This window comes from Sinocyclocheilus rhinocerous, unplaced genomic scaffold (assembly GCF_001515625.1).
Source record: "Sinocyclocheilus rhinocerous isolate Xijiao unplaced genomic scaffold, SAMN03320098_v1.1 scaffold2833, whole genome shotgun sequence".
NCBI lineage: Eukaryota > Metazoa > Chordata > Actinopteri > Cypriniformes > Cyprinidae > Sinocyclocheilus > Sinocyclocheilus rhinocerous.
This window is the reverse complement of record NW_015661854.1, coordinates 24,742-36,794: the sequence shown is the minus strand read 5'-3', so window position 1 is coordinate 36,794 and position 12,053 is coordinate 24,742. Positions and strand designations below refer to the sequence as shown.

General features: G+C 37.5%; 1 protein-coding gene across 1 annotated transcript in view; it reads right to left on the bottom strand.

Annotated features, from left to right (window-relative positions):
• LOC107726512 (chromodomain-helicase-DNA-binding protein 1-like) overlaps window positions 1–12,053 on the bottom strand; it is a 23,634-nt gene that overhangs the window by 2,053 nt on the left and 9,528 nt on the right. The window contains 20 exon segments of the mRNA XM_016536124.1: window positions 1,190–1,304; window positions 1,400–1,470; window positions 2,607–2,705; window positions 2,889–3,091; window positions 3,190–3,353; window positions 3,665–3,810; window positions 3,898–4,078; window positions 4,236–4,389; window positions 4,537–4,651; window positions 5,222–5,332; window positions 6,578–6,651; window positions 8,461–8,557; window positions 8,666–8,758; window positions 8,848–9,003; window positions 9,478–9,640; window positions 9,775–9,856; window positions 10,620–10,651; window positions 10,741–10,855; window positions 11,141–11,247; window positions 11,355–11,467. Coding sequence (XP_016391610.1) covers window positions 1,190–1,304; window positions 1,400–1,470; window positions 2,607–2,705; window positions 2,889–3,091; window positions 3,190–3,353; window positions 3,665–3,810; window positions 3,898–4,078; window positions 4,236–4,389; window positions 4,537–4,651; window positions 5,222–5,332; window positions 6,578–6,651; window positions 8,461–8,557; window positions 8,666–8,758; window positions 8,848–9,003; window positions 9,478–9,640; window positions 9,775–9,856; window positions 10,620–10,651; window positions 10,741–10,855; window positions 11,141–11,247; window positions 11,355–11,467 — 2,391 coding nt within the window.

Below are 12,053 nucleotides of genomic sequence, written 5' to 3'. Positions count from 1 at the left end.
TCTACTAACTTTGCACATCTAGACTTTGCAATATTTGCCCACTCTTTGCAGAACTGCTCAAGTTCAATTAAATTTGATTGAGAAAGTTTGTGGACTGCAGTCTTCAAATCATTCCACAGATTTTCAATGGGGTTTAAGTCTGGGCTCTGACTAGGCCATGCAGGGACATTCACCTTTTTCTCCTTCAACCACTGTGTGGTCAGTTTTACTGTGTGCTGTGTACTGTTTACTGTGTCATTGTCATGTTGGAAGGCAAACCTTCTTCTCATTGACTTTCTGGCAGAGGGCAGCAGATTTTCCTCAAGAATTTGACAGTATTTTTCCTCATCCATTTTTCCTTCAATCCTGACAAGTGCTCCAGTCCCTGCAACAGGATATTACCACCTCCATGCTTTACTGTAGGAATGGTGTTATTTGGATGGTGAGCTGTATTGGATTTCCGACAGGTGTTTGGTGTTGAGGCCAAATAATTCAATTTTAGTCTCATCTGCCTCAAAATCTTCAAGGTGCATTTTGGCAAAGCTCAGTCGTGACTGCATGTGGTCTTTCTTGAGGATTGTTTTTACCAAATACCTTCCACTTCTCAATAATAGACTTCACTGTGCTTCTAGGCATTGATAAAGCCTTTGACATTTTTTTGTATCCATCTCCTGACTTGTGCCTGTCCACAACTTTATCCTGGAGATCTTTTGACAGTGCCTTGCCACCCATAGTTGACTGTTTACTTCAGTTGCACTACCAAGGACTGAAATGCTCCAGGAAAGCTCTTTTCATGCTGAGCTGATCAAAAAGACCACAGCTGAAAGTCAAATGCCTTTGTGTGCCATTGAGAAGGTGATTAGCTACAACTGATTGAGTTTACAAGGCATTTTTAGGAGGGGGTGAACCTTTTTCCAACTCAGTGATTCTGTTTTTTTCTCTTTTTTCCCCTGACATGTTGGAGTTATAACTTTCACTTGGATGTTATAAGTTACACTAAATACAGTAAATACAGCTGAATGAAACAAAAACTGTGTCCATCTTCATTTCAGGCTGCAAAGCAACAAAATGTGATTATTTTAAGGGGGGGGGGGGGATTCTTTTCTATACAAACTGTAATAGATTTTCAACCCAAGTCATTTGTTTAAAAGGTGAATAGAGGAAGTCACGTCATTGCAACCAACTAGTTTCACAAATGAGCGCAGAGTACCCTTCTTTTGTTTGGCATCTCTGTAGATCTTCTTGAGGCCCTCATCCAAGGTAGTGAGCCGAATGCCTGACAAATTGTTGGCTTTATCCCTCTGCTGAGCAACTATCAGTGCCAGCTAGAGAAACAGGAGGCAAAAAATGATTAAATAAATTAATGATTAAAAATAATTAACAGCAGTAAAGTAAAAATATAAACAGCTTGCCGACTTACATAGTCTCTTCCACTGAGCCTGGACTGTTTGTCATCAATAGGAAAAAGCAGAACATTCCCCAGTTCTAAGTCTGCAACACACAATTATCACTTAAAGCATTTAAAAGTTTGGGGTGATTAAGAATGTATTTTTTTAATACTTCTATTCAGCAAGGACGCGTTAAATTGATCAAAATTGACTATAAATACACTGATAATGTTACAAAAGATTTCTATTTCAAATAAATGCTGTCCTGTTATGACAACCCTCAGAAGATTTTAGTATGTTATGGATATGACAATGTTAATGTATTTGGTCTTGGTGGAATAGATCTGCTACACTGCTGCTGAATTGCTTCTGCTGTTGGTTATGTTGTTGTAGATTGCTGCTGCAAAGCAAGTACAGGAACTTGCTACTGCCAATACATACGCCGATACAGTGCTGTGAGTAAGACATACTGCTGTTGGACAAATGGCTTATAAAATAACCCAAAGCAGATCTATACAGGTGGAGCTGGGGAAGGTGGAGGGTTTCAGAGGAAATCTGAAAGCACTCTGCGAAATGCTCTAGTGAATGCTAACCAACCATTTAAATGTAAAGCAGCAAGCTCATTGGCTGCGTATGCAACATGACCAAATCAGCTTGTGCCAAGTAGTTTAACTCAATGAATATCATCAGTTTGCATTAAGGACCCATCAGCCTGCGCCATCTAGAGTTTCATGACAGAACTTGGTATTTCTTTTGAACACTAAAATTTAGTGTTTAAGTTAGTAATATATTTAGACAATATAGTACAGAATTGTGCTACAATCTGCTAATAACATGAAAACTGTTATCGGTTTATCTGTATTTGCCAGAATTTTAATAACCACAGAAAATTAATTTTGCAATAAAACAAAAGATCATAAATGTCTATAATCACCCTAGTTTAGAGCAGAACTACAAATCAGCATTGTTCATTATTATGTGAGAGGCGTTTTGGTTTACAGTAAGCTGTTCTACCTCAAATGTAAATACTAGCTTTATAGCTTGGATACCACAAACTTTGCAAAATCCCCAACTCTTAAACTTCACATTAATGGGTATTAAATCAAAGCTATAAGTTTTATGAACAATTAGCTTGCATGCAACATAATGAGCTGTGAACTGGATATTGATTTTAGTGTGGAATATTTGTTTTGACAGCATGAGTTAGACCCGTCTCAGCAAACAGGAAAGGTTTGTTACCTTCCATGACGCCAGCCAACTCGTACTGCTTCTTCGGCTCATCTGATCTGAGCTCCAGTGCGGTAAACAATCCTCCTCGGCCCCAGTATCCAGAGTCATCTACACCAAATACACACATACACAACACATCATGCCAAATTAGCATAAAGCTGAGATTGTTATAAAAAGGCCCCATATCTGTTAACATGTTGTGCAGAATAAGTGGCCTTCTGACAGCGAGACATGTCTGTTACAGGCGAACTCTGCCACACCGTTGTTTTTAACAGAATTTTTAAGACGTACCAACACAGTGCACAATGGTGGCATCCCCTCGATCAGCCTGAGGGTGAGTTACATCACCCAGCACATAGCGAATGGCTGTGTGATCCGAATCTGTGGAGCTCCAGCTGACATCATCATCTTCATCAGGCTCCATATCCTCACCCTCACTGTCAACTCGTGGCAAGCACAGCGATTTGTAGCCACATGATTCCCATCTTACCATCCTGTCATTGAACGATACACATACACACAAGGCTATAAAATAGACATCCACAAGAACATACAATAGATGCAACAGAATGCCAGAAAGATTTTTTTTTACTTCTTCTTGTAATTTAGTTCTTCCTGTTGCTTTTTTCTTTCCTCCTGTAGCTTTGCCCTCTTTGCAGCAGCTTCTTGTCTCTTTTGACGTCTTTGTTCCAACTCTGATTCTGTAAGAGGTCTCTTCTTCCTCCCTGGGTCGATCAAGGGCCCAGACAGGGACACCTGATGGGCAGTGACAATCTTTTAATTTTGTTTTTTGTTTGTTTTAGTTAAAAAAATAAGTAGATAAATAAATGCAATAAATAAAAAGAAAGATAAAAACATTAATTATTATCTATCATGAGAGAAAAAGAATGACAGCAATCTAAATATTTCCCAACTAACAATCGAAACAATTTAATTTGCATTATACACCACTATTCAAAGATTTGGGGTTGGTAAGATTCTGTTAATGTTTTTGAAACAAGTCAAAATACATAAACATATATAACGCAAAATTTTTGAATGGTAGTGTAGCCTTTAAAATAAGTTACCCCAGCTTTATTACGAAGTGCGCGGCCCTCCTTCCCAGCATCCTCTAGTTCAGCTAACTGCTTCTCAAGTAACAGTTCAAAGGCCTTCTCATCCTCAGCACTGGGGTCTTTAGAGTAGTCCTTACCCTCGAAGTAGTACATGTGGTCTGGAAGTCAGAAAAGACATTAACGGATCATTTAATTTTCAAGTGCCAGTTATAACAAGATTACTGAAAAGAAGCTAAGTGTTGTACTTTGACCCTGCATGTCCTCATCTTCCTCTTCATCGCTCTCATTAAGCTTCACATGCTCTTCATCTGTTAGCCATCGGCCATCTCGAGACTGCCCCAGGATCAGCCTGAGGTCCACGTCTTGAATGGAGCTCTCCTCTGATGACAGCAGCTTATCCACACCAAACTTCAGGATCTCACTCAACTAGATTGGTGGGGACGTAAATTACAGAATACTGAGAATTATGTGCAGTTTCACAAGAAGGGAAACCACAAGTACACCGACAAAAATATGAACCAGGAAACAGGGCAAAGTCACAATGTGATGAGCTTAAGAGATAAGGACATGTGACTCTCTCCACCTGAAGACCAGAAGCTGCAGATTGAGCCTGGTCCAGCAGAGAAAAACGTCCCTCCTCAATCACTGTGTCTGTGAGACATAGTTTAGACACAGCACGGGAATAGATGATCTCTTCAACAGTATCTCTACCGAGGAACCGGATAACTTTAACAGGCCTGCAAGCAAAAAGAGAATTTATCTACATAGTCTTGCAGAGTGTCTTTAATGGGGACATTTAATGCATGTTAATGCTGCTCTGTGCCATACAATGAAAGTATATGGTGATGGAACAACCTAAAATATGCATTTTGCCAGTGGAATACCTTGTTTGGCCAATCCTGTGGGCTCTGGCTGCAGCTTGTAGGTCATTCTGTGGGTTGAAATCACTGTTCACAAATATCACAGTATCTGCTGCTGTTAGGTTCATACCAACCCCTCCTAAAAATACAAAAAAGTTTGGGTATAGAAAGATTTTGAAAGAAGTCTCTTAAGCTCACCAAGGCTGCATTTATTTGATCAAAAATACAGGTAAAAAAAAAAAAAAAAAAAAAAGAAAAAGTAAAAAAAAAAAAAAGAAAAAAAAAAAAAAAAAAAAAAAAAGGAAACGTCAATGGAAAAATAAAATGTTACATTGAAAGTAAGGCTGTAATTGTAATCTGAACAGAGAAGAAAAAATGGTATAATAAGATGAACTGAATCTCTATCTCTACATCACAATTTTTGCACCACCATCTCATACAGAGACACAGTGGTAATGCATGGCCTCAATATTTATGCATTCTCATCACAACTTTCAGTTTTCAGTTACATGTGTCTGTTTAAAAGATGCAGATAAGATTTGCATCAGACACATGAGGACAATTTTGCAACCTGGAATGGTATTCAGATATAATTCTCTAATAATACAGTAACTATTTAAAAAAGAAAATAAAAAAGATTTGCACTGCAGTTGATTATAGAGTGTGATGGTGTGAATCTTAGATTGGCTTTCCTAGACTGTGAACTCACCAGCTTTGGTTCTGAGGAGGAATATAAAAATATCTTTGGTGCTGAAGTTTTTGATAGCTAGGTTACGTTCCTGTCCTCGGACTGAAACATCCAGATGCTCATAACTGTAACCTGCAGAGAAGTAGGAGGGCCCAATCAGAGCTGGCAGTTACATAGTCGGTAGCACATTAACGCTCATGCAGCAACAAACACAGGATGTGATACTGAACCCACATCAAGTGCTCTAGATCAGAGGACTAGATTACTAGGAGAACTTGTAGGGTAGAGTTACATAAATGTTCCAAATTGAGAAGAAACAAACATATGCAGACCTGCCAAACTTGGAAATTGTTTTGAGTACCATCAGTGTTACGGGGGGGGCATTGATCCTGTTACTTTGTGAGAAACTGTTGTGGGCCATGGACCTCTGTTAAGGCAGTATTTTAGAGTAAACACTGATCATAATCTAACCAAAACTAGGACAATACTCATATTTACTGTATAAGTTTCTGTCTTTACTTCTGCCAAAAAACAAAACAAAACACACTTCTTATAGTACAGTACATGGTTTACCGTCAGTGTTGCCAACTAATTTTCATTGGAAGTTTTTAACGGTAAGTCGATTTGTTGCTAAATGACGTTGTGATGTCAAAAATTGTGTTACTGTATCAAATCTCAGCAAAAAATATATTTTATATATGTTAATTTTGATTTGTTTGTAAAATAATAAAAAGCATAATATATGTATTGTATTATTTTACTGAAAGTATGATGTATAACTACTCACAAAAATCAATAGACTGATCAATATGATATGATTATTTCAATATCAGATGTTTTAATATAGACTGTGAGTCTTAGGTGCTCTCTAATAAGCAAGTACGGTGCTTTTCATTGGGTAGCGCCAATGAACTAGAGTGAACCGGTGAACTTTGGGTGACTTCCAAGAATATGTCAAGGATGGCACAAACAAGTATGATGAATGGCCCATGAGGACACCTGCATCCAGGGGGAGGGTAAACCAGGAGTAGCAAAACTAGTGGAATAAGACCAATCAGAGGCCGAATTGTCATTTTTTGGTTAGAAAGACTGATAAGAACAAGGTATAAGTATGGATGCCCGGACGGACAAAGACTCAAATGCGGCGGCTGTCATCTCGGCTTTGTTGCTTTGTTCAATAAAGTCTTATTTTGACATCTAGAACTCTGCTTCCTGAATTTTATTGACAACTATAAAGAAGACCATTGTTTGTTCCACGGCAATTCCATTAAGACAGAAAAGCAAGCACGTTGGTCATCTGTCATGCACATCATGAGACCACAGTTTAATAAATAAGTAAAGGCAAAGGTCTGACACAGTCAAAGTGTGTCTTAGTACCTCTGTACTCCAAGTAATCTTGCAGAATATCCAGCATCCTGGTCATTTGAGAAAACAGAAGAACATGATGGCACCTGCAAACAGTGACAAAAACATCTATTTTATATATCCAAATCAGTAAAATACATTTAAAGCTGCACTATGTAACTTTTGGCTATTAACATATAAAACTGCATGTGTCTTGGGGAAGAACATTGTTTTGGTTGTGCTTTGGCTCTGTTCCTGTGCGTGGATAAATGTGATTTGAGGCACCGGTGTGAAACTACTCACAAATGGACTTTTATCTGTGTCATACGGATATAACATGACATATATATGGAACGACATAAGCAATTTCCTGTGAAATCTGTTCCAACAGCAATATAAATAATTATTATGGGCATAGGTTTATTATACATTACTGGTCAAAAGTTTGCAATAATTCAAATTTTTAAAGTTTTTGAAAGAAGTCTCTTATGATTAACCAGGCTGTACTTATTTGATTAAAAATACAGTGAAAACAGTAATAATGAAACAATATTGCAACTGTTAAAATATAACTTTTTAAAATATATTTTAAAATGGAATTGATTTTTGTGAAGGTAAAGGTAAATTACTCCAGTCTTCAGTGTCACGTGATACTTCAGAAATCATTCTAATATGGTGGTTTGGTGCTCAAGAAACATTTCTTATTAATATCAATGTTGAAAACAATTTTTGCTGATTAATATTTTTGTGGAAACTGTGATACACTAGCATTCAAAAGTTTGGGGTAAGAATAAAAAAGGGAATTAATACTTTATTCAAATAAATTGATCAAAAGTGACAAAGAAATTTACAATTTTACAAAAGATTTCAATTTTAAAGGGCACCTATTATGCAAAATTCACTTTTAAATGTTGTTTGAACATAAATGTGTGTCAGCAGTGTGTGTACACAACCATCCTATAATGATGAAATAATGATCCACCCGCTCCTTTTTTTAAATCTCCATAAATCATAAGCAGTGTCTCAGAACAACCCATTTGCAGAATCTGTACAATGTGACGTTACATTTTACAGGCCTCGCCCATGACTGTTTAGCAGAGAGTGATTTTCGCCGCTTTCACTTAATACACAGATCTAATATAACCATGTGATTTCTTTCCCAGCTGTTTACCTTCACAGACATAACCGACTGTGTTTTTGTAATTTATGTGTGTTTTTTAACATAAACTTGTGTGTATTTGGCAGTTTAAGCACAATGAAAGACATGAAAGAGAACTTAGTTTAGTGCTCACATGCTGTGTGACAGCCACTTTGGCCCTGTCCCAAATGGCACACTTCAAGTACACTTTCGGTCTTCAGGACTCACAATGGCCACTGCGTGCGCATGTCCGTTAAGTCCACGAGACCGTAGGGTGTCCCATTCCTCATTTTAGCTTTCAGAAGGGCACCCCCTTTGCGGCCGTTATGCGCCCTCGATGCGCACTTTTGCCGAGCCCAGACTGGGGCGATGCACGAAAACAGTGTCTTTCTGCTTCCACTCAAAATAGGCATTTTCAAAATGATAAAATAAATGATGATCTGTGGGGTATTTTGAGCTGAAACTTCACAGACACATTCTGGGCACACCTGAGACTTATATTACATATTGTAAAAAGGGGGCATAATAGGTCCCCTTTAAATAAATGCTGTTCTTATGATTTTTTTTTTTTTAATTCAAAGACTCCTGACAAAAACGTATCATGATTTCCACAAAAATATTAATGTTTTCAACACTGATAACTGATGAGATAAGATAAGAACAATTACTAATAATAATTGATAATAATTAACAATAATAATTGATAATAATCACCAAATCAGCATATTATACCAGTTTGCTAGCGACAGGAAAGAAACTTTAGGTTAGCAGCACACACCCCTCGTGAAGATACGCCAGCATGGTGTCCAGCAGAGAGAGCTTTCCACTGGCCTCCACTAAATGCTCCCCCATCTCAAACGGTTCTGGTTCCACACCTTACATGAAAAAGGTGCGGAATAAAGACAGTTAGTTGTTTTTATTTTGTCTGACCATAGGAAAAAAAAAAATATTTTTTTTAAATCACAAAAAGTGAGAGTGATTACCATCAAACAAATACGGATGGTCCACACATTTCCTGAGCTGCATTAAAATGTTCAGAAGTTGGGTCTTAGAGTTTTGATCAGTCCTAAAGGCATCTGAAATTATTAAAATGAACACTCATCCTTTTGCTAAAATATTCAGTTTTGACTGTTGTAACAGATGATTCATGTTGGGGAAGACTTACCAAGGTCTCTCATCAGAATGGCTTTATAGTATCTCTTCTGAAGGGCAGACAACCCATGAAAAACCACGAGTTCTGTCTTCTTGGGCAGTTCGGCGGCCACCTCTGCTTTAACCCTGCGCAACAAAAAGGGCTGGAGCACTCGATGAAGCTCATCGGCTGCAGACAAGAACAACCATGTTACAAACTCACACACAAGGTCACCCGAGTCCAAATAATATGAGAATTTATGATCTCTATCATCTGATAGCCTCAAGCAAATCTAACAGGTGAGTCAAGGAGAGAGAGCATCTAATCTACACCAGGCTGGCATTGCGAAACTGAAACCTTTTTATGCTCTGCCATGTTTGTGTGTTATCTGAGGTGTTCAGTTTGGCACCAAACCGGTCCAATTTTCCTGTCTCACTTAGATCTGTTTGATCAGTGCTTTTGTGATAAGCAGTCACAGCACTGTAATTTTCACCACAAACAGCAATTACATTAAATCAGTTAAAGAAAAGAGCTTTTAAAAGCATGACTGTCTTACCACAAAGCCTTTAAAGTCAATGATGGCAGTTAATTGCTGAAACAATTGCTGAAACCAGCAGCCGTAAGTGTTGAGTTTGATTTTCACAAAGGTTTGTGCTGCCATACCAAGAGCAGGTTCAGTCTGTACGTCTGCGTAGGCACTAACAAAGTCCTCAACGGCTTCAGGCAGAAACAGACTGGGCTGGATGAAGGTGAGGAGAGAAAAAACTTCTTGCAAGTTATTCTGAATGGGGGTGCCTGTCAACAGCACTCGAAAACCCACTGTAAACTGAGAAGGCAGATGTCAGATGGCAGTTAATAGCAGGGGAAAGCTGAAAAATTGACAAGCAAGGCTAGGTTTATTATCAGGGGTTTTACAGACTGACAGTGACTGTAAAAACAATGAAAATGCAATGGTGTAACCTCTCTGAGGGTTTGGTGCAGCAATGATTCCTGGTTCTTCAGCCGGTGAGCCTCATCGACAACTAAAATCTTCCATTTCCAACTGTGGAAAGAGAGTGGAGTGGTAAAGTTAAATATGAATTGAAATATGCAGTCACAGACACCAATAAACGTATACTTATTTTTATGTTATGGCTGATAACTGATAAATGTTATGTTAAAGATATTAAAATTCTACACTATTTTGTCTAAACAACAACAACAACAAAATAATAAAACACTACAAACTAAAACCAAACTTTTAAAGGCTTCAAGTTACTAAATTATTAGTATTTTGCTCTTAAAGATTAGATGACAGCAAAGTTGCCTGCAAAACCAAGGAAGGCCAAGTATGTTTATTGCAGAATTTTACTTTCAAAAGATAATTTATAGTGTAAATTATAAAACATTATTTTTTTTAATAACTATAAAATTATTCTTTATTGACAAAATGTTATGATTATACAGTATTAAGACAAAGGTAGAGAAAAGCAGAAAACTACAAATTAAACTCAAAACTACAGCTGAATTTAGGTATAAAAACAAAATTTATAATGTACAATTTTGCAATTTGCTAAATGCTATTATTAGTAATTTAGTAATTAGCTTTTACAGATTACCTTTACATGAGTGTTAATGACCGCAAAAACTATATATCGTAAAAAAAAAAAAAAACTTTAATGTCACCCAAATAACCAATTTTGATGTTTAATTACGTGCAAAAAGCCTGAGTAGCAGAATTGAGGAAATATTGTTATTTATATACGTTTTCAAACTATATCTATCTCTTTACCAAAACAGCAAAAAGAAAAATTTAAGATGATTACCTTTTCAGGTAGCTGGCATCCTTGAGGCACATCTATTAAATATGATTTAAAAAGATTTTTGGAATGCAACCCTCTGAATGCAGTTATCACAGACCTATTCTCTGAAAACAGGTGCACTAACCTCATAGGTGGCGAGAAGAACATGAAAGTGTCGGTCATTCTTGAGCTCTTTCTGGAGCTTTGCCCTTCTTTCTTTATCTCCAGTGTAACAGACCACAGACAGACTGGGACAGAAGCTAAACAAAAAAATTAAGTAAGAGAACCTTAACTAATCTTTCATGTTAAGTTGGATTCAAGGAAGATACTAATTCTGAGTTTATATGCTACTGTCTCCATCTAGTGACAGTGACAACACATTGTCTCATGTAAAATCAGTTCATGCTGGAATATTCACACATTCATAAAGTGGCATGTACTTTCAGTCCCGCAACAGTAATAAATCAGTAGGCTTTATCTTTAATATGCCTTCTTTGTAATCTAAACTGACCACTCAAGTCTGACCGTATACCAGCATCCCTTACCGTTCTACCTCTTGTCTCCAGTTCTCCAAAACAGATAAGGGACAAGGCACAAGGAACGGTCCGTTCATCTTAAGGTATCCTCGAGCACATGCCAGCAAAGAAATGGTCTACAGCAGAGGATGGCATCTCAGTTATCTGATATCTAACATCTTGGAATAAATCGCTGACTTAAAAGCAAGCATTATAAGCAAGGTAAACCCATCCAATTACAAACCTGGCAGGTCTTGCCCAGACCCATCTCATCACCAAGGATGCAGCCCTGCTGGTTCTTCATACACTGTGACAGCCACCTCACTCCATCAACCTGATAAGACCTCAGATGAATTGCTGTTAGGAAGGAGATAAAAGATTGCAGTGTTGTTCGTAAGAACACTTTTAGATTTAGAGTATTTCAAACCATAAAGTGGGCATTCAATGCATTTCTTTTTCACTGGCTGAATTAATGTTACACATGAAAAGCCAACACTGCCCAAAAATTCTGAATGATGAAATAGATGCCATCAGCTCTAAAAGTGAACTTTGAGTATGCCATGCGAAAATGTACTAAACCAAATTTAAGTAATAAAAAGTATCATTTCAAGTACAAGTATTCAGTTTCAATCGTGCTCATTAGATTGAAACAAAGCCACAATATTAAATAAATGAACGCAGTCCATAAATACTTTAATTATATTACACATAATTTGTGAAACATTTTCAGGCAAAAAATCTTAAATGGCACACAAATATTTTGCTGTGTTTCTTTTAAACATATTAAGTTACAAGAACCTCTCAATTCACACACCTCCTAGTCAGTGGCGTAACTTAGTAATGACGGGCCCCAGTGCAGGCTATTACAACGGGCCCCCTGGGGTGCACGGTTATGAAGCACATACAAACACACAGCGCTCGTGTCTAGAAGGGAACCCATATA